We start from the raw sequence: 21,631 nt of genomic DNA, 5'->3' as shown, positions 1-21,631 counted from the left end.
TCTGCCCCTCTGCTGATTCATATCGACCCACCGCATCCCGGGGGGTCTCCTGACTGCCCTCCTCCCCCTCCACACACCTGCTTAGTCAACTCTGACCTCACCACGACTTGCAGACCCCATGACTGCACTATGCCCCAGTCCATTGGCAGCCTTCCCATGGCCCCTGGTCCTTGGGGCTCTCTCCCTGGGTTCGTGGCCACTGCAGATGCTCTGGCTGTTGCTCAGGCAGTCGCCCTTCCAGCCAGGACTTCTCTGACTGACCACTGCCCTGCACAAGGCCCTCAGTTGGAGGGGCGCATCCCAGCCTTGCAGCCTGCAGGTCTCCGGTCTCACCTGCCCCCCGTGCTGCACGGCCTCCTGATCTGTGCCCTGGCCAGCCCCAGTCCTGCTCACCACAGTGGCTCTTCCTCCTCTTCACTCTCCTCCCAGAGTGTCCCCTAGCCTTGCCCTGACACCTCCTCTTAGTAAAGATAGAAACAGAAACAGCCCAGTTAAGCCACCATATTAATATCCCGAAGGCCGCACCTTCCGTGATAAGAACCATTAGCCCCGTGGCTATTTGAACTAATTGAAAGTAAAGTAAGAATTCAGCTCCTCAAAAGTGTGCTGCAAGTCCTCCGCGGAGAGTCCCCCAGGAGAGACTCAGGCAGGTGGAGGGAGACCTGTGGCCCCAATGAGTACCATGCTCAACGAGGGGAGCAAGAGTGGATCTCGGGGCAGCCTTGGAAATGCTGGTGTTGTAGAAGACAGTGGCACGGACAGTTCCCAGGCGTGTGAGGAGGAAGGGGGTCATGACAATGGGGCTTCCTCTCATTGTATTTTTAAAAGCCACATTTTTAAATCTTGAGATATCAGGCTCAGCCTCCCGAGCCCTCTCTGCGGCGAGTCTCCACAGCTGCGTGTTGGATTCCAGCCCCCCAGTGTCTCCCTTGTGGGTCCTCAGCTCCTTAGATATTCTCTCTCCAAGGGTCCAGGCCCTGGCCTCACCCCCTTCTCTGCTCTGGGTGCACCAACCCCCACCAGTCACCTCTTCCAGCCCTGGGTCGGTTTTCGGTTTCTGTTTTTGTCTGTCGTTAGCAGTGCTGGGGTGGCACCCAGGGCCTCAGGCATGCTCCTGTGCTGTGTCCGCCCTTCCTGGTGAGGCAGCCGGGCAACACCCAGGGTGACAGAGCACCTTAACTGTGGCTAAGGCAACTGAGCAGCCAAAGTTTTAATTTTCTTGTAACTTAAACTTAAGTAGCCATGTGTGCCTACCATGGTGGCCAGACTGTGCGGTATGGCCAGTGGCCCCCCTAATCCCACCAGCTGAGACCTCGCCTCTGAACAGACTCAGCAGACAGATGCCTGCTCAGCCCTGGGCCAGTGCATCTGACCCGCGTCTCGGGCTCCCCCTTCTCCACCAAGGCCCTCCTTCTCTAGCTCTGCCTGGTGGCTGTGGTCAAGCTCCCAGGACTGCAGTTCCTCCCCCTCTTCTCCTGCTCCACGTTCACAGGTCAGCAGGCCCAGCAAACTGTCCCCACCCCACCCCCTGCTCATCACCCTCAAGGCCAGCCCCGGTCCTGTCACACCCTGTCCCTCGTGGACACCAAAGGAGCCCGTCCACTCGTCCCTCTTCCCCCTCACTGCCCTCTTGTCCTTGCTCCCAGCTCATGATCCCTGGAGAAGGCCCCGCATTGATGATGGAGCTGGCCTCCTCACTGCGGCTCCTGAGACCTTGCCCTGCTGCCTGAGACCTCCTGTCCCACTGACCCCCCTCAGCACTCACCTGGCACAGGGGAGCTGCTCACTTTGCGTGTCTCCCACAGGTGTCTGCACCCGGGGTTTCTCTCGCTTGCTGCTTTGTCACCAGCACCTGCCACAGTTCCTGGCCACAGACAGGCTCAGAGGCTGCCTTTGAATCCACACAACAATGACCACTTTGGGATTCACCTGTGCTATCTCATTTAATTCCCAAATAGCCCCTAACATGGCTACTGCCGTCCTCCCCAGCGACAGACGAGGGAGCAGAGGAGGCAGGCTCCCGGCTGTGAAGATGCCCAGGGGTGGGGACCTCGGGGCGGGCACGTCTGGCTGTGTGCTGTTTTGTATTCTTATTCTCATCTTTTTTTCCTACAAAAATTTTATTACACCTAATCTAGTGGCTCCTCTGTGCAGAATGCCCACTCTGTCTTGGAACTCCTCCCCTCGCCAGGCTCCTGTCCACCGCAGAATCTTTCAAGCCTCTTTCCGTCTATAAATCTTCCCGCTGTGGAGGAAGCGGTTGTCAAACTCTGCAGTCTGGAGCTTGCTGCTTGTCCGTGGCGTGGTATTGAGGTTCCTCGGTCCCCCTCTCCCTCTGGGTTCAGAGGGAGTTGCACAGGATGGCTTTGGGAACCTCCCATCTTCCTGGCGGGCTGTGTCCGTTCCTGTGGCTTGGGTGTTGCAGAGGTTCTCAGTGCAGCAGAGGTCATCATCATGTGTTATGACTTCAGAATATTGTCACAAAGTGCGCCAGAGTAAACTTCTGGGAGGGAGCACCCAGCTTGCTGATCCACGGCTCTGGGGGAGTGCCCAGGATGCCTCGATCCCCTGTCCTGGACCCAAAGGAGCCGGCACTGGGCAGGAGGCAAGGAAGCCCAGCCTGGACTCTGCTGGAGAGTCCCACACTGGGTCAGGCCTGCCCACGTGGTGCCAATTTAAAGTCCCCTCTCTTGCTGCCTCCTCGTTGTTGGGGTGGCCACCCAGCTGTAGTTTTGGTAGAAATTACTGGATGTTCCTAAAACCAGGCAGAGTGAGGAGGTGACTCATGCCCTGGGGTAGGACTGTACCTAAACGGAACACCCTGTTTGACAGGGCACAGCCCGCAAATCAAACATCAGGCCTGCTCACCATCCCAGAAAGACAAACAGGTGGCGACATGGATTTTCAATCTCCACAAACAGATGGAAATTCTGAAGATAATCTGTGAAAGCCCTCACAGTGTGAGACGTGGGGCACACTGTGGCTCATTTAAAAAGAAGAAGAAGCAGAAGAAATTTGAAGTCGCCCTCAGCTGGGCCACTTGTCACCGCAGACAGGCCACTCCCAGGGCTGCATAGCACAGGGCCAGACAGGAAATCAGCTGCCAGCACGGGCGGGGATGGCAGCTCTCCTCTGAGATCAGGGACAAGAGCTGGGGGGGCTCTGCAGCCCACCGCTCACAGGCCACCGCGACTTCCTTTGTGTGTCCTTATCGCCATCTCGACCTCCCGTCTGCAGGGCCTCCAGGGCTGGCTCCTGTCAGCTCTGACGCTTGTCCATGCACTCGCTCTTCCGTGGGTGCTCCCTCTGGCCTGGTCAGCCCTCCTCCGTGGTGCTGCGGTCAGCAACGAAGGGCCTCCTCGGGACTCACTCTCCAGTCATTTCCTCAGGAGTGGCATGGAGTGTGCCTATGTGTGAGACCCTGCTCTGCTCGCCTAGGGGGGAGACCTCAGCTCCACACTCCTCCCAGGGCTCCGGGGTGCTCCCGGGGCTGGCAACCACCACCTCCAGAGGATGCCCATGTCCTAATGCCTGGAACCTGGGAGGTGTCGGGCTCTCTGCAGAGGGAACGGAGCTCACAGGTGCAGTTAAGGACGCTGATCAGCTGAGCGGGACGTGGAGACTGTCCTGGATTTCCTGGGTGGGCCCAGTGTCATCAAAGTGAAAGGGAGCGGAGAGGAGGATCAGAGAGATTTGCTGTGTGAAGACTCAGCCCACCTCTGGCTTTGGGGACAGAGGAAGGGCTGTGAGCCAGGGAGTGCCCTGTGGAAGCTGGCAGGCCAGGGTCTGATTCTCACCTTGGGTCCCCAGGATACCTTCCTTTCAGCTCAGAGAAGTCTCCGTGTGGGGCTTAGGCCCTCCAGAACTACAAGAATAAATGTGTGTTGTTTCAAGACAGGACATTTGTATAAATTTTATGCAACAGCAGCGGGAAATGAAGCCCCCACCAAGGCTGCTGGCTCCCAGCCTGCAGAGAAGCAGCCACCTCCTGCCCTTTGCCCTGGGAGGTGGGCTGCCCCGCCTGCTCCTGCCAGCAGAAGGTCTCTGCCCTCGCACAGAGGGGCTGTGTCGTCAGGTCCATCTAGCTGTCCTCCTGTGTGAGTGTCGGTCCAGGTGCATCTAGCTGTCCTCCTGTGTGAGTGTCGGTCCAGGTCCATCTAGCTGCCCTCCTGTGTGAGTGTCGGTCCAGGTCCATCTAGCTGCCCTCCTGTGTGAGTGTCGTCAGGTGCATCTAGCTGTCCTCCTGTGTGAGTGTCGGTCCAGGTGCATCTAGCTGTCCTCCTGTGTGTCGGTCCAGGTCCATCTAGCTGTCCTCCTGTGTGAGTGTCGTCAGGTGCATCTAGCTGTCCTCCTGTGTGTCGGTCCAGGTCCATCTGGCTGTCCTCCTGTGTGAGTGTCGGTCCAGGTCCATCTAGCTGTCCTCCTGTGTGAGTGTCGTCAGGTGCATCTAGCTGTCCTCCTGTGTGAGTGTCGGTCCAGGTGCATCTAGCTGTCCTCCTGTGTGTCGGTCCAGGTCCATCTAGCTGTCCTCCTGTGTGTCGGTCCAGGTCCATCTAGCTGTCCTCCTGTGTGAGTGTCGTCAGGTCCATGTAGCTGTCCTCCTGTGTGAGTGTCGTCAGGTGCATCTAGCTGTCCTCCTGTGTGAGTGTCGTCAGGTCCATGTAGCTGTCCTCCTGTGTGAACGCCCTGCTCCTTTTCTGGTCAGGAGCATGTTCAGGTGTCCTTCGGGTGGTCGCTGCTGCTGCAGCTTGGCCGGGAACTCAATCACGCTCCACCGAGTGCAGAGGAGACGCAGTTCTTCCATTTCCTTACTTACTCGTGAGTCTCCCCCTTAGGGAAGGAAGCAGAGACTCATGGCTTCTGATCCCCAGACTCCAGCACTTACCTGGCCTCTGCTTCTGTCTGCACCCAGTCCCCCTCCTTTGGCTTGGCTAGACCACCTGTTAGACTCGGGGGAGGGTCTTGTGGCCCTCAGGATGACACAGTTGATGGGGTCCTAACACCACGAGCTGACTGCTGGCTCTTGTGCTGATGGTCCTGGATGGGCATGGGGTCTCAGTAGATGACACCCACCACTGAGACCCTGACTCCAGCCAGGCACCCACATGCTGTGGCCTCTTGAGACCATCCCAACACCTCTGCCAGTCCCCTGGGTGCTGAGCACCTCTCCCATCCTGCTAGCTCCATCTAAGGACCGAGAGACCCTAATCCAATACCCTACTTCCTCCCTCACCTCCACGGTAGGGCCCTGGTAGCTGTGGTCACAGCAGGGCACATCCCAGGCTGTGCCTGGAGGGGGATCCCCACCCCCGCTCCTCTCCCCCTTACTCTTGCACATTGCCACCTGGCTGTCACCTGGACTGCATCCCAAGAGCCGCAGAGCAGGACACACAGGTCTGATTGCTTCATCCTCCTGAGGTCGGCCCTCCTTCCCTCCTCCCCTCCTGGCTGAAGGGGCTCTGGCCTGTCTTAGGAAAGTCTCCTCCCATCATTTCTGTCTGAATTTCCTAGGGACTTCACATGTCCCCGAGTGCAGAGATCTCCCTGGACTTCACCCACAGCTCTCCTGTGACCACCACCCACAGCTCTCGACCTGGGTGTCCCAGGGTGACTGAGGCCCACACGCTCCTCTCCTGCTCCCTGGGCCCTGCTGCCCAGGCTCTGCTGCCCTGGGGCGTCGCTCTCTCCTGCCCCACCGTCTCCTCTCTCCTGCTCCTGTCCCCATCATTTTCTCTGGCCAGAGCTAACTTGACTGCAAAATCAGTGGGTCCCAAACTTATTGACCTCAGGATCCCTTCATAGTCACTATCCAGAATGCGAAAACATGTTGTTTCCGAAGGTCATGTATACCAGTACTGACCATATTAGAACCTAAAGCTGGGCAGTTTAAAGGCATCCATTCATTTAAAAATAGCAGCACTTACATGCTAACGTAAATAGCATTTCTATGAAAACTAACTCTTTTTCCAAAGCAAAAGCATGATGAGTAAGAAGAGCAGCATTGATCTGTTTTCCAAAATCCCTTCAAAGCCTGGCCTATGGCCTCGGGTTCAGTGTGCTGTGACGTGTCCTCTGAGCAGCAGCCTTGGAGTCTAGCCTCACATCCGAGGCTGGACAGAGAAATTCACGGGCCTCATCACAGGGTTGCGACTGTGGGTTGCGTTACCTACTGAGAAGCCGGTGCTTAGTAGAGTCATAGTTTGGCTTCCATGTGGAGTCTAAAAAAGACCTGCGGCCCTTTCCTTTCCTGTTACATTAACCCGTGGGTCCACCTGCACAAAAGAGTCTTCCACCCATATGTTGTGACCTGTCATCAGAAAATGCCAGTCCCGGTGTCTTGCAGGTGCCCTTCCTGCTGCCCAGAGGAGACCATGTGTGTCACGTGGCCACTGATCTCGTCGGAAACCTCTGGGTGTGGGAGGCTGTCAAGTTCATGATGGAATTTCCCCAGATCCTGCTTTGTCATTTGAAACTTTCGGTTCTGTCCCTGCAACTATTGCTGCGGACCTCCTCCTTGAAGAGGCAGGCTCACTGTGCCCTTGGGAGGAGGTACCTGTCGGACACCCTCTTCAGGGCAGCTCATCTCAGTGGTTCATTCGGGTGAGAATGGTGTTCTGTGGTGAGAGTTTTCAGGTGGGCTCACGATTCAGTCACCCTGTTCTCACCTCTGAGCACCACTGTGCGAGCATCCCTGTCAGGAAGTGTGCCGCCCGCTGTCCCCACAGAACCAAAACGGGTGTCAGGGTCAGCGTTCAGAGGGCTTCCTAACTAACTGGGGAAACCTCATTTCTCCTGTATTGTGTGTTAGCCTCTGCTCGGCCACCTGGGCGCCGAGCCTCTCTCAGGGCTGAAGCCCTGGCGGCTCTGTCCCTGCTGCTTTGGCACCTGGTCCCGCCCAGCAACAGAGGGGGAAAGAGCAAATGCGTCCTAGTGCTGTCATGAAAACTGCTCTGACCGCGTGAACTCTCCTGCAGGACCTTAGGACCTCCTGGGGTCCCTGCGCCACACTTTGAGGACCACTCCTCTGAATCTCTGGATTTCATTTCTGCAGGAGAGAGTCCCGGGACCCCTTGCCATCTACTATGGCTGGCTCCCCGCCCTCGTCGGCCTGCACGGCCTGTGGTCCTCTTCCCAGTCTGCGTCCTCCCTGCTCTGCCCTCTCTCACCCTCTTTAGCTCAGCAAGCAGAAGGGCTTCAGGTCTTCTGTTCCTGATGTAAGTCACGTGCTGGGGAGTTCTTTACCCCCAAAGGTGACCTTAACTTGTGGCTGCGTGCTGGGCTTCTGCCTGCTGGTGTCTCTGTGGCGGGGTGACACCTGGCCCGCCTGGTGACTGCAGTAAGCACAGCTGCAGGTTGCTCTGGCCCCACAAGCCTGTCCCCACCTGAAGCTCCAGCTTGGGAGTCATGCCCCAAGGTTGACGGCTGTCTCCTGGTGTCCCCACACGGGACCCCTCCACCCTCCCTTTCTGCTCTGCTGGGAAGGAAGTTATGTTTTAAAGAACCTGAAGCAGAGTAGAATTAAGCTTCCCCCAAACCCAGCACCTGAACTACATCAGTCCCCAGCTACACCCCAGGAGCCTGGGTGATATTTAAAAGGACTTCACCTCCTGCAGATCCTTGTCCTTGTCCCCGCTGTGCGGAGCCCGGGTCTGGTTCTGCTGGGATGGGGAGCAGGGAGCACTCCCTGAGAGGGAGCCTGGGCAAGCCCTGCCTGGGGAGGGGGCGCTTCGTGGGGATTTGGCAGGACTGGAATTGCAGGAGACTGGGCCTTCCCACTGGCTCCAGACACAGGTGAAGACTGTGCTGTCGACCCAACTCCATCTGCACTGCAGTCAGTAGGTGACGGTATCCCCCCAGAGTCTTGCAACTACTGGTACATTTTCCCCCTTGTTTACAAAACCAGGAGAAGAGTCTCATTTTCATCCCCATGAGCAGCACAGTGTCCCTTCTTACTCTCAGAGGACAATTTCCAGGTCACACAGTGCATGCCTGAAACCACGGGTACTGCTGAGCCTGTACACACTCTGTCTACTTGTGTGCATACATTACCTTTGGGGAAACTTGATCTGCAGGCCAGCACAGTAAGAGATCAACAGTAATGACTAGAATAAAATGGAATAATTATAACAACCCACTGAAATCAAAGTCATGGGAACGTGTGTCACCGCTCTCTTATGACACCATACTCACCCCTCTTCTTCGTGGACCATGGGTAGCTGAAGCTGGGGATGAGGGGGACTACTGCGAACCTCAGCCAAAGCCACTTCAGACCAGAAGTAGCCTCTGAACTCCTCTTCACCTTTGCCACATGCTGGGCTGTCCCCATCAAAATTCTGAGAACTTCAGAGTCCTCAGGGGACAATAGCACCCAGTCTCTCACTAATTATTGCCACTCAGAACTCATTCATTTTACCTCATCTAAAACTGAAAATATTATGTTTGGCAGACATTCTCTGAAACCCAGAACAAAGAGAATGCATTCATCATGACGGGGAGTGTGTTTTCCAGCGAGTGCAATCTGGCAGGTTCACCAGGAAGCTAATCATCTAAACTCAGTCAGCCAAGAAGGTGGGCTAGAAGACACAGTTTTCCTGGGACTTCCAGGTGCTGGATGGTCCCACCTGGAAACCCGCCAAGCCAAGCCATTTCAGCTTTGCTCACAGGAACATGCCTGTGGCTCAATTCCTGCTCCCCTGCCGGAGGAGCCCCAAAACTTCTCGCTGAGATAATGTCACCTAGCTTTGCCCTCAGGACTCTGTGGCCCTGCCATCTGAGCACTGGTGCAATTGTAAAAGCCACAGAAATGCTTAAATGCAGTGTCATTTCTCTGAAGATCATATGTCTTCTCCCCAGGGACGGGGTAAGGACAGGGCTGGCACTGTGGCAGCTAAGGATACCTGAGGCCACTGTTGCCTGACTTTGGGTCTCCTTCTCCTGCACATGGGATAGTTTGTGTGCGCACACACCTGCGCACGCCTTTAAGCCTATTGTAAAAAGAAGACACCTGATGTCTTTTTGTCTCCGTCTTTTCTCAAGGGAGTTGAAGGGCAGGATCAAGAAGGAAAGCTCCAAGAGGGAGCTGCTGGCGGACACGGCCCATCTGAAGGACACCCACTGCGCCCGCTGCCTGCAGCCCTACCGGCTCCTGGCCAGCAGAAGGCAGTGCCTGGACTGTGGCCTTTTCACCTGCAAAAGCTGCAGCCACAGCCACCCGGAGGAGCGGGGCTGGCTCTGTGACCCTTGCCACCTGTCCAGGTGAGCTGGGGCCTCCGCCCAAGCGGCCTGATGGTTTCTGGGCGGGGTTTTCCCTGGGTGGGCTGAAGAGGGGTGGCCCCACTGGCGAGTGGCAATTGCATGTACCTGTGTAACACGGGCCTGTGCTCCTCTCCCTGCAGAGTCCTGAAGATGGGCTCGCTGGAGTGGTACCACGCACATGTGAGAGCCCGCTTCAAGCGGTTCGGGAGTGCCAAAGTGATCCGGTCCCTCTACGGGCGGCTGCAAGGAGGAGGTAAGGAGAGGGCGCTCTTTCCATTGCCGGGAGTGATTTCATGTTTTAGGGCCTTTAGACAGAGGGAGAGAGAGTGTGTGTGCACTGACCTTTCCGTTGACTCCTGCCTCTGGCGGCCTGGGTGACCCTGGCTGCTTTCAGCCAGAGCTGCAGCCCTCTGCCTCCCTGGTCACGGGAAGCCCACATGCTGTCGACATCCCCACCATTTGAAATGGTGTTTCTTTCCAGAGCTTCACACCACACTGAGAACACACGGTCAGGTCTCCATCCTGGTCTAGGAACGTGTCAACGTGACACCTCTTCCAGGCCTGGCCACCTTGGACATCTGGTTTTGGAGACCTGGGCATCCCAACGCTTCTGATGCAAACCAAGACAGAGAAATTTATTGTAATTCATCATTGATTTTGGTGTTTTGAATACAAGTGTTTATTCCATGATGAACTTGAGCTAAGAACGTGATGACTCCGTCATGCCCCGCGAGGCAATTGGAAAGAGAACAGAACAGGGGCAGGAGGGAAGGTTGCCTGAGTTTGAACTGAAGGCGGAAATTGAGCAGGGTTTGAGGGAGGATCTTGCTTTGTCCCTGTCACCTGAGTCCTAGGTATATCATTAAGCCTGGTGTGGGCTCTCAGCACCCTGCAGGACCAAGGGGAGACCCCTGGGGCATGCGGCAGGTGAGGGTTCCAGCAGCTCTGCACATCCAGAGTAGATGCTGGGCTTCTCGGTTGGGGTGTCCTTACTTGGCCCCCGCCCAGGCATCTCCTGTAGGCCACCCTCTGTAGAGGTGCCTTGTCTGCGCCTGTCCCCTAAAGCCCCCATTGACAGGGAGAAACAGAAGCAGACATCCAGCCCTCGGAGGATCTGAGCTCAGGCTGGGCCTGGCACGAGTACCTCTGAGGCATCTCAGCCTGTCCTTCATCTGGGACACAGAGGCCACCCGGGGAAAGCCCACCTGTGGGAGTGGTCAGCCCTGGAGTGCAGGCGGGGTGATGGTGGGGACACAGGGGTGTGGTGAGTCACCCAGCCCTGTGGATAACCATGCTGAAACAACAGTTGGGGCCAGGACAGCTCCCATGCCACAGGGAGAGGCTGTCACCTGTCCTTGTGTGGCTGCTGCCATCTCAGTCTCCGGCTAGCACACAGCAAATCCCACATCCTGTGCCCAGTGAGGTGTTCTCTCCAGCAGGGCAGCCCCTGCACAGGCTCGAGGACAAAGATGACGCACCTAGCAGCAGAGAAACCTTGCTACAAAGCCCCCGGGGAGTCTCTGTGCCAAAAGGCCCACAGCCACCAGAGAACCCCTGGAGACCTGGAATGCTGATTTCTGAGGGCCAGGAGGTGGCGCTGTGGTGCAGGAAGAAACAGCTGGCCCCTGCAGCGGGATTCCCGGGGTTGCCCTCTGCCCTGCAGGGCAGGTCTCAGCCCTCCTCACACTCCTCCCAGAGTGGTGCCCACCTGGGCTGCGTTTACCTGCTGGGCCCCTGTAAATGCGTCATATTAAGACCACACAAGGAAGAGGGGTGGATGGAGGAGTTGTGCCTTTAAAAAAAAAAAAGTATTCAACTTAAAAAAAAAGTTAGAATTTTGGAGTCTGACCCCACAGAGCATGGCTCAGACCTTGTCCAGCAGGTGGATGGGCTGTGGTGTCTTGTCCACCTTCAGGGTAAGGCCTGTTTCCTGGTCTTCCACACGGGAGCGGTGGGCTCTGCGTGGGAAAAGTCTGAATGTGGGAAAGAAAAGGACCTCAGCTGCCTGCTCTGTCGGGAACGGGGAAACGCTCGGGTTGCTTTAGCGTGGTGCTCAGATCCTTAACGTGGCTCAAACCCTCGCCCCTAGTGCAGAGACATCGGAGCCATAACTAAACAGGTCCTGAAGCCCCGGTGCGTCACTCAAGGTGGGCAGCAGCCGGCTCCCCCTCCAAGCCCGTGTGGGCCTTGCCCACGCCTCCCCCCCCCCCCCACTGCAGGGACCCCCTGCCTCTGTATCTGCTGCTGGAGGCTTGGGTGAGTCTCTGTCTAATCAGTGACCTAGAACAGAAACAATGACCGGGCCTGCCTTCTGCCTTTGCTCTTGGGGCCTCCGCGGCATTCGTGGGCGCAGGCTGTCAGAGCCCAGGCACGGGCAGCAGGCCCCTTTGAAACTCGGCAGTTTTAATCTGTAGATGAAAAGACTTAAGAGTGAGCCAGGCTGCCGCCCCACCCCTCCTCCCACTAGGCCTGTGCCTCACACGGTCCACTGAGGCAGACAGGTGGGGGGTTCCCTGTCCCCTGCTAGTATCTTCCCTGTTGTCCCTCCATAGGCAGCAGGGCACCACTGGCCTCGACAGGACCAGGCACCTGGACCAACTTCACACACCCATAGACAGGGTCACTGTTGAGTCGGGACACAGCTGAGAAGCCAGAGCAGGCCAAGGATCAGGTCAGAGCTTTCAACTGCTGTGTCCCTTATCAAGGAGCATGAGCAGCACTTGTAGCCGGGTGGACAGGTGGATGCACGATGAGGCGCCCATGGGGAACACCATCAGCCCTCCCTAGGCTGGGGAGCAGAGGGCAGACACTGATTAATAGAAACGAGGGCTCAGAGGAGGCCACAGAGGTGGCAGCCAGTCCCCTGAGGAGGGGACACTGCAGGCTAGTGCTCCTGTCTCAGGGGCCATGAAGCTGAACCCGCCGTCACGGTGAAGGGCCCTGGGGCGGGAAGCCACAGGAAGCGGCACGTGCCTGCTCCCTCTTCATCTGCCCCAGAGACCTCTGAGGTTCGCGGGTGCCAGTCCTGCGTCGCAGAGCAGAACGGAGGGGTCCCTCCCCTTTTCAACTGACAGGGACCCTCCAGTGCACCAGAATTTCCTGCTTACACAAACCTGAGACCCCTGCTTTCTCACACCTGAGACCCCTCAGACACAGAGACCAAGGGGAGGTAATCGGGTAGGGTGTCCAGGGACAGCAAGACCTGGCCTGGGCCCAGAGGCCACAAGCTACAGGAGGCCAGCTGTGCCCTCTGTGGCCCCAGAAATTGGAAGGTGGTGACCCACCAGGCTTTCCAGCTCCAGTGCCCTGGGATTCACTCACTGCATAGCTCTCTGTGTGGTCTAAGACAATGGAGCATCGACCAGGCTGGTGTGAACTGAAAACAGGAGAAGATGGAGGCTGAGCCAGGGAGGCTGAGCCGGGGAGGCCAGGCCTGGGTGCTCAGGATGAAGAGGGGCATGCTGAGGCGGAGCCTTACCTCCCCCAGCTGCGCTGATATGCAATGATGAGACTAGATGAAGAGGTGTCATCAGCCTTGTTCACCCATCACAACCCCAGGGACTTCAGACTGACCAAGAAGGGGTCAGTAGTGAAGGGTGAACACCTGAAGATGTGGCCAGAAGCCACTGGTGAAGCTGGTGCAGAGTGGGGGTCGTCTGCTGTGAGGCAGGCCAGCTCCTAGCTGAGGTCTGAATGGGTCTTGGAAGGAAGCAGAAGGCCCTGCCTGGGCATTTCCCAGTGAATGAATGGATTGGTGGGGGAGGAGAAGGGGAGGGGGAGGGAAGGAGGGAGGGAGGGGAGGGGATGGGGTGGTAGGTGGGTGGTGGCTGGACCGTGTGTGCCCCTCTAGCCGGCCCCTCCAGTGGAGTCACGCAGGGCTCTGTGGCAGGTGGGCCTGAGTCCAGCGTGGGAGAGAGGAGTGGAGACAGCGAGCAGACAGAGGAGGAGGGAGAACCGGGCCCAGAGGCCCAGGCCCAGCCCCTTGGCAACAGAGTGAGTCCTCCCAGCACCCGCCCTCCCCAGGCACCCTGCCTCCCCCCTCTCTGACCCCAGGCTGCGATTCCTGAAAGTCTGGTACCTTCTGGTTCCCCAGCTCCTACAGCTGAGCATGAAGAATCCCATTCCTGCCAAGGGCATCCAAGACCCAGATAGCTGTGGGCTGGGGGAGCCTGAGGGCAGGCCCAGAGTGGGGCCAGAGCGGGGACAGTGGTGGGCACAGTGGGCTTTCGAGCAGGCTGCCTTCCTGTCTCAGAGAAGACCGGGCAGGTTCTCCTCCGGGACATTTTGGTTTTTATCACCAACCTGAGCCTTGTCTTTGTTGGTGTTTGCTTCTGATTTTACTTATTTCTTAACTTATTTTTGGTGGTAGACACAGCAATTAGGTCCTGGGCTCGGGTTGGAGGAGGGGGCTGGGCAGGCAGGCTGGGGTTTGGACTTACAGCCCAAGGTGTCTAAGGGTGGTGCTGCGGGGCTCAGTATGGGCCCCCAGCCACATGGGGCTCTGCAGGTTTGTTCCTAGCACAAGAGATAGATGTGCCCACTGAGGAGCTCCACTGCCCTAAGGCAGAGAGGGCTGGGTCTGGACCTGTCTGTCAAGCTGACCGCAGTTGAGTCTTGTTCATTTCACACCCGCAAAGAAAAAGCGCCTCCTCTCCTTCCGTGATGTGGACTTTGAGGAAGACTTGGACCCTGCCTCCCAGGACTTGGACTTGGACCCTGCCTCCCAGGCCTGCTATCAGCCCCCGAGCCCGCCCTCGGTCCCTGTGGCCACAGCAACTCTGCAGGTCAGCAGGCTCTGCCCCTCCCGGGAACTGGGGCAGCATTGGCTTGGGCTCCAGGTGGAGTGGTGCTCTGGGAAGTGTTGAATAGCCATGGGTCATACCAGGTTCTCGATCCAGGGAACAGTTGGGACAGGAAATAAAGATACTTCAGGCCCTCCCGGGACTGGGCTTTCTGGAGAGCCTGGAGAGGTGGGCCAGGCAGGGGCGTGAGGCTGAGCAAGCAGGTCAGGTCATGGGGGTCAGTGCCCAGGATCTCAGGAGGGCAGGACAAAGTGGCATCTGCCTGGGGCCAGACAGGGCCTGACACTGTGCCGGAGTCTCCATCGCACAGTAGGGGACCATATGCTTCATTGCCCAAGGAGGGCCAATCTTGGGAATGAAAAGGGTGCTGTTAAATGACCCCTGGACACCCAGCGCACACAGGGGCCACCAGGTGAACCAGGATTTGGGGTCACTCTGCTCATCAGCTGTGAGGCCTTGACCCTGGACAGCACTCTGAGGCCTTGTCCCCTCCTCAGGAAGAGGGGTGACCATTTCTGCCTTACAGGGCATTTCCAGGGCTGGACACTGTGGATGGCACTCGTGGGATGCCCCATTAGCAGTGAGGGTATCTGTGGGCACAAGAGCCAGGACAAGGCCCAGAGACAAGTCCAGCTTCCCAGAGGCCCAAACTCCAGCTTCCAGTGTCCTCCAGACTCAGCAGTGCCAGCCAGGGCTGGGCAGGACCGTCTGCCCACTGTTGGGAGGAGGGGACACCAGGGCAGGGCCCCAGGTGCGAGCGCCCATTTGGACTTTGGGCCCAGGGTCCTGCTCCTGCTGCAGGTTGGGCCTGGTGTCAGTACTCCAGGGGTCTCCAGGGCCTGGCCACTGCTTCCTTCCTGCCCACCCACCAACACTCAGGCCACAAAGGAGCTGTGGTATGTTGCTTCCAGAGGCCCTCAACACCTTGTCTTCCTGGGGACAGTGGCCCAGTACAGAGACCCCTCTGTTGGAAAGCTCAGGAAGTTCTGTCCCCACAAGTAGAGGCAGTAGCAACACACACACACCCGAAATAAGCGGAGATTCCCGAATGTGGCCTCGGGGTGAGCCTCGTATCCCTGGGAGCACAGACCTGAGCTTCCAACAGAGGGGCTCTGTATGGGCACTGTCCCAGGAAGCCAAGTTCTGCAGGCACACAGTCCAGAACAGCAGCAAATGGCCAGGGTGGCCCAGGGTCCTTGACAGTCAGCAGAGCAGGTGGATGTCTAGGGTCCGTCAGTCACGTGAGGCCTGGCCCCTCAGGACTTGGGCTGGAAGGACCCAGTTCCTAGGACTGCGGAGGCTGACAGCCCCTGTCCTCAGTTCCTCTCAGGAGAGCCCTGCTCCGAGGGTGCCACTTCCCAGGAGGATGCCATCCTGGAAGAGGCTCATGCTAGGACCTCCAGATGCCACCCCCATCCAGAAGAGCATCCAGACAGCCCCCCACCTACTGGACAGGATGCCCTTGCTGAACCGTGCCTGCCTGGGGACTCCTGCAAGATGGCCCTGGGGCCTGCTGCTGTGCCCGGTGGGTGCTGTGGTCCAGGGTCTTCCAGATGGGCTCTGGGTGGGCCAGGGGTGGCTGAGCCCCTCCCCTGTCCACTGGATTAGTGCACACACACTGGGTGAGTCAAAAGAGCCCCTTCTCCCACGCGATTGACCCGCGTATGCTGCCTGGCAAGCACCGAGGACCCCGGCTCTCCCTGGGCTGGGTGCTTCCCTGCGGCACCTAAAACACCGGCAGAGGGGCTGACCATGCCCGACTCACACTGCTGGCTGGGGTAGGGACATGCAGGTTTCACAGAGTGGCCACGGTCACCCGGTTGCCAGGCCAGCCCCCCCAGGCCTGAGGCTGCACTTGGCTATGGATGGAATGGGTCCTGTCTGGGCGCCCCTGGTTACAATCAGGGACCCTGGAATAAGACAACCTGAATTTGTTCCATTTAATTTTGTCAAGACAGTGTTGCTTCTAAATGAAATCTCTGCCTTCCTGGGCCCCAGGGAGCATGCAGGGTTCAGGAGTTCAGACACCCCGTGAGTCAGAGCAAATGAGATATAAATGAGATCAGAGGCAGCGCACGGACTGCGAGCAGCTGGGAGCGGGGAGCCTGTCCAGTTCCATCTCATTGTTCTGAGACCACAGCCTCTCGGTCCTCACACGGACTAGCCTCGGGGGCTTTGGAAGGTGGGGCTGCACTCCCTGTCCCCAAACAATGAACAAATGAACCCCACAGGCAGCCCAGGGATCGAGCCCTGGTGGCTTTTCATTCCCTCCTGTGACCCCCTCAGGTCACCTGGCACATGGAGGAGGCAGGCAGGCGAGGGGCCCACCCCAGCCCTTCAGCAGGCGCCCGTGCTTTGTGCTTTCCAGCGTCTCTCAGATGAGGAGGGGTGTCTTCCAGGGAGCTGGCAGAGGGGGCGCCCCCGAGCTCGGCCTGCTGTCTCTTAATGGAGCCGCGCAGGCTGGAGGGCTGTGGAGAGATGGGCCTGGTGTGCTCGGCCATGAACGTCCACCCTCCGGCCTCGGCATCCTCATTAGAGAAAAGACACTGGTTGAGTCTAGCCCCACAGAGCGAATGAGATGGCCGTCTCTGTCGACCCCTGCTGCATAACAGGTTGCCACAAATGTAGCAGCTTGAACAACACTCGGTGATCTCAACCCCAGGGCCAGGCGGGCCGGCCGGGTTGGCTGTGTGCCTCTGCACAGGGTCTCCATGCCTGCTCGGGGGTGGGCAGAACCCACAGTGCAGCATGGTCCCTGCACGTCAGGGGCAGAGTTGGGCAGGTGCCCTGGGCTCTGGGGAGTGAGCGGGTGCACAGTACCCTCCGTGTGACTTGCCCGTGTTGCTGTGTGTGGTGCCAGCTGGGGGCGTGGAGGGCACATTCTGGTCGGGACATGGTGATAGCAACATTACCTCTCCCTGGAGCCCAGAAATAAGCATCTCCAGCCACACTGTGGGGCAGGACCAGGAAGGCCTGCGAATCCTGGGTCTGACGGAAAACAGCCGCAGAGGCCATGTTGCTGGGCAGACGTCCTAAAGTCACCCCCACTGTGGACACCTCCCAGCCCGCTGCCCTCCACACATGTGGGATTAGGTGTGGTTTAGGATTGGGGATCATGTTAAATTTGCTTTCAAACCTGAAAGCTCTGCCCCCCAAGCTCTGGGCAGGGGCTTTTGTTCCCTGAGGACCTGGCGGGGTGGGGGGGGGGTGCTACGGATTCCGCCCCTTCTCCCTGTGACTTCAGAGTCCCCACCCAGAGCAGCAGAGGAACCTAGTCATGGCTTCACTTTGGTCTCTGGTTCTTCATCTGGACAGAGCACGTGTGTCGACTCCGAGCTTTCCCTCCAAGTAGTCCAAACCCTCTCTCTCTCCAAGGGATGAAGCCCAGCCGGAACGAGCAGCTGCCCTCGCTATACCTGGCCAGCGTGGACAGTTCTGACGAAAACAGCATCTGGGCCACCGCGGCGGCCGCCCAGCACAGCAGACGGAGCGGGCAGACGGCAGCTCAGAGCCAGGTACCGGGGCTTGACAGAACCCAGGCTTTCGAGTGTAGAGGCGTGCGCTTCACACGCGCCATTTTAGAGGAACTAACCCTTCGGTACTTACTTGCAAAGTGAAATCACCTGTTCCGTGCAGATACAGCATCAAATGCCTTTTTTATTGAAGTGAATTCACATAAGATAAAGCTAACCGTGTTATTATGGCAGTTCCTAAAATAAATCAATAAAGTAAATAAAAAGATAGCCGTCCTGAGGTCCAGCACTCCAGTTCTGGCTTTGCCCCCAAAAGAATGGAAAACAGGGACTCAGAGGCATTTGTACCCCCGAGTGTGGACCATGATGCGTGGCTGAACTGGGGAGCAGCCCACGTGTCCACCCTCAGCTGGATGCACAAGCCGGTCCACAGGGTGGCATGCCATTCAGCCTGTGAGGAAGGGGGTCTGGCAGCTCTGCGGTCGAAGGATCCAAGTGCTCCGCTGCTCCTTGTTTGCGGCAGTATCTCTGGAACCCCTTCTCCGTATCTATTCCTCGTACTTACTGTTGCTACAGCACTTGCCCTCCCTATGTCCGTCAGTCTGCGCATGAAGGCAGTTGGCCTAAACCCCTGCTGGCCAGCAGCGTGCCCTTCAGTGAGGAGCCCCCAGCCTGTCTTGGGGAGGTCTCTGCAGGACCCCAGAGAAAGCCCTCTGAGCCCACCCACCCTCAGACCAGGGTTCCTGAACCAGGACTCACAGACATGCACTGGCCCAGAGCCACCAAGGGTGTTTAAGTGGTCCACTTGGCCGCGGCTGCCTGTGCTTCTGCATTCATGGTTGCCACTTTCTGGGGGACACAATCAGGAAAGCACAAGAGGCCCCGTGGAGGAGCCCCCAGAGGGCTGCATGGGGAGGGGAGAGGACATGGAGCGCCGTCCATGCCCTCCCGCCCTGTTGCAGACACTGACTCAGTTTCTCCATGAAAGCATCAGCGGGGCCACCAGGGCTCCCCTTAACCCCAGGTCTGTCTGTGGTGCATGTCTAAACTGCATCTGTTGGTTTGTCACATGCAAGTTGAAGCCCCAGGGGTTCCTGCCAGGACTCCCGTGCATACACATCTAGGCACCAGGAGGACCCACACCCGGAGCCCAGGCAGGGTCTGGAGCCCCACCCCGTGGGATGCTGTCACCGCACAATTTTTTTAAATCCCCAAAATATTTTCCCAGAGAACTGCTCCACAAGAAAAAGAAAAGTTTTTTTATCAAATAAATATAAAACCAGAATCCAATGCACATCCAGGCAATGGGAGAGGCTGGGAGGGAGGCTGGGAGGGGTCCCGCCCAGACCCAACCCAACCTCCCCTGTCCTCCATGCCCTCAGGATAAGCAGTCAGCAGTCCTCAGCGACAGGACCTGACAGAGCCTCTTGTCACACAGGCTGCCCTAACTTTGTCATAGAGTGAAGGAGAAGACCACCTGTGCTGGTTTTACCTGGAAAAGAAACCCAAGTCTGTCTTCAGGCAGGAGGTACTTCTGCAAACTGACCCAGGGCCCCTCTGCCATTGGCCTCTTTCCCACACAAAGGAACCCGGAGACTGTCCTGTTGTTTGCATTTCAAAAAGGCGGCTCCTGGGTCCTGAGCTCTTAGCCCTTGATGAAGACTTACAAACACTTGAAAAGGAAAGAGAAAGAAATCCTGAAAGAACATGCAGAGGAAGGAAGGGGACAGATTTCCCTTACCACAGGGTGCTCTACACCCGCAGTCCATTCTATTTCATTTTGAGACTGGGCCTCACTAAGTTGCCGAGGCTAGCCTCCAACTTGAGATCCTCCTGCCTCGGCCTCCTAAGTCCCTAGGATTACGAGTGTGCCCACCACCCCCAACTCTTCCCTTATTTTCAACATGGAGAATTAAGCTGCTTATTCTTCCTTCTGCCATTTTGGCAAAAGGCAAAAGGAGATGTGTTGAAGTTCCTTGTGAGAGCCCAAGAAGCCACTGTGCCCTGGGATTATCTAGAAGGCAGCCAGAGGCTTTGGATACCAGAGGGAAGCCCTCTCCTAGCTGGGAGAGTCTGGACACAGCCAGGGTCCTGTCGGAAGGCAGCACCAAGCCCCTCACCCCCGCTGACCTTCCAGCACTGGCCTCCCCCAGCTAGCCACCTCCCCAGTCCAGCCACCCGCCCCCCTCCAGGGGTGCTCAGCAGGCGTGCTCTGGGTGGGGCTGCTTCCTCTCCTACATGTGCCCTGTGTGGAGACAAGGCCATCTACCCAGCAGCTCCTGCGGGTATTGATCGCCGCCCTGCAGACGCTGACAGCGGCCGCGCTGGTCTCTGCGTGCAGCGGCACTCAGGCAGGCGAGGGCCACAGCCAGCGCACACCCCGGCCTGGACGTTTCCAGCGTCTGCGCCTCTCCCACTCAAAGCCCTCGGTGCCGTGGAGATGAGACTAATCACCTCCCAGCAATGCGCGTGTCCTGTGCCACTTCCTTTGAAAGCTGGGGCGCGAGTGAGATAATGCAGGGGCGCCGCCTCTGCCTGCGGCAGCCAAAGAAAATTGATTTTCCCTTCTCCATCTGGGAGCTAATAGACTTCGGGTGACTCAGGGTCTGGTGACTCAAGGATGAGGAAGTGGGGCTTTTGGTCATTTTGCCATGTCACCTGGAGTCACTGCTGGCCAGCGAGTGACCCAGGGCTCTTGCTAGCTAATGGCTTCGGTTTGGTCACTGTGTCCTGCTTGATTCACACCTTCCTGTGCCGATCGGTGTAAGTGGTGACGATAGCTGTGGGCAGTAATGACATGTCAGAGCCCTCGGTGTGACTTCCTCGTTTGCTGGGCTTGGTCACTTCCCTGCGTCTCTGGTGACCTTCCCAGGCCTTGGGGTGGGCAGCCTCGGCTTTCCCTCCATCTCCTGGGAGTTCAGGGCTCAGAGGTGGTGGGCACAGGGTCCTGCTGCTGGGAGTGGGCTGGCCAGCCCCGATCCTCCAGCTGAGTGAGTGTTGGCCATGGAGCACCTGCTGGGCACCTGGAGAACACGGTTGTGCCTCCCCCAGCCCAGGTCACAGTGTGGGGCTGGGCCAGCAGGACAGCCCGCAGCCCCCAGGTTGAGGGAGCCCAAGCTGTCCACACTGGCTCTGCCTGAGGTCTACAACTCATAGCCTTGAACCCACGTGTGCACAGAGGTCACCCGCCCCGTCCAGGCCCACTCCCGTGCCCTGCACTCAGCTGTGAGAGAGCTCAGAAGACCCACAGCCTTCTCAGAGGGCGGCTGGGAGGCAGAGCCAGGGGAGAACTGCCTGGCACTCACTCGTTCCCGCAGCCCCTGCGGCCAGGCCACAAGCAGGGGCACGTCTCAGCACGCGGCGCAGCCTGTCTGTGCCCCTCTAACAGAACACAGCAGACTGTGATGTGAACTGGGCAGACACTTGTCAGCTCACGGTTCTGGGACTGGGAAGTCTGACAGGGGCACCTCTGAGGACCCACCCACCTCTCTGTGTACCCTGCAGTGCACACGGGCTTTCGGGGACACCTTTGGCCCCTGGGCAACGGCACAGCAGTAACCAAGCGCAGCCTCGCCCAACGCAGGCGTGCAGGAGTGCCTGGGATCCCGCGTCTGAGGCGGCGGCGCAGGTGCAGAGCAGGTGGGCTCAGGCCGCCCTTCAGCCAAGCCGCAGCCACTCGCCCGCCTAGGGCCTCGGTGCCCTCCCTGCAGCACCCCAAGTTGCAGCTGCACACCTGTCATGGGCTGGGCTCTCGAGGCTTCCCGTCAGGTAGACGTTTCCCTCCCGAGCTTAGAGATGAGGAGCCAAGCGGAGCTCTCAGGAAGGACTGGCCCACCACTTGCCAGGGAGCCCAGGGACAACACGGGGTTGGGGCAGAGCTGTTCCTCCCTCAGGAAGCTTCCACGAAGACTCCATGGCCCCATAGAGCCACAGGGCCCACCCGCACCCCAGCCCCCACCTGCCCACGGGCTCCTGTTGGATGCTGGCCAGGTACCCTCAGGCTCCAGCTCTGCCTCCTGGGTGGACACTGTCCATCTGTCCCTCACCTCCTCTGCCCTCTTCCTGCTCAACTCCTTCCTCCTCCTGCTGACCCAGGACTAC

The 21,631-nt window shown here is 58.2% G+C and overlaps 1 protein-coding gene across 1 annotated transcript in view; it reads left to right on the top strand.

Annotated features, from left to right (window-relative positions):
- The window catches only part of Mlph (melanophilin), a 41,307-nt gene that overhangs the window by 7,694 nt on the left and 11,982 nt on the right, over positions 1-21,631 (top strand). Inside the window, exons 3-7 of the mRNA XM_076866308.2 lie at positions 9,037-9,255; positions 9,396-9,508; positions 13,145-13,248; positions 15,378-15,582; positions 17,433-17,572. Coding sequence (XP_076722423.2) covers positions 9,037-9,255; positions 9,396-9,508; positions 13,145-13,248; positions 15,378-15,582; positions 17,433-17,572 — 781 coding nt within the window. The remainder of the gene's footprint in view (positions 1-9,036; positions 9,256-9,395; positions 9,509-13,144; positions 13,249-15,377; positions 15,583-17,432; positions 17,573-21,631) is intronic.

The sequence above is a fragment of the Callospermophilus lateralis genome, chromosome 9 (assembly GCF_048772815.1).
Source record: "Callospermophilus lateralis isolate mCalLat2 chromosome 9, mCalLat2.hap1, whole genome shotgun sequence".
Lineage (NCBI taxonomy): Eukaryota > Metazoa > Chordata > Mammalia > Rodentia > Sciuridae > Callospermophilus > Callospermophilus lateralis.
This window is presented reverse-complemented; position numbering and strand designations above follow the sequence as displayed.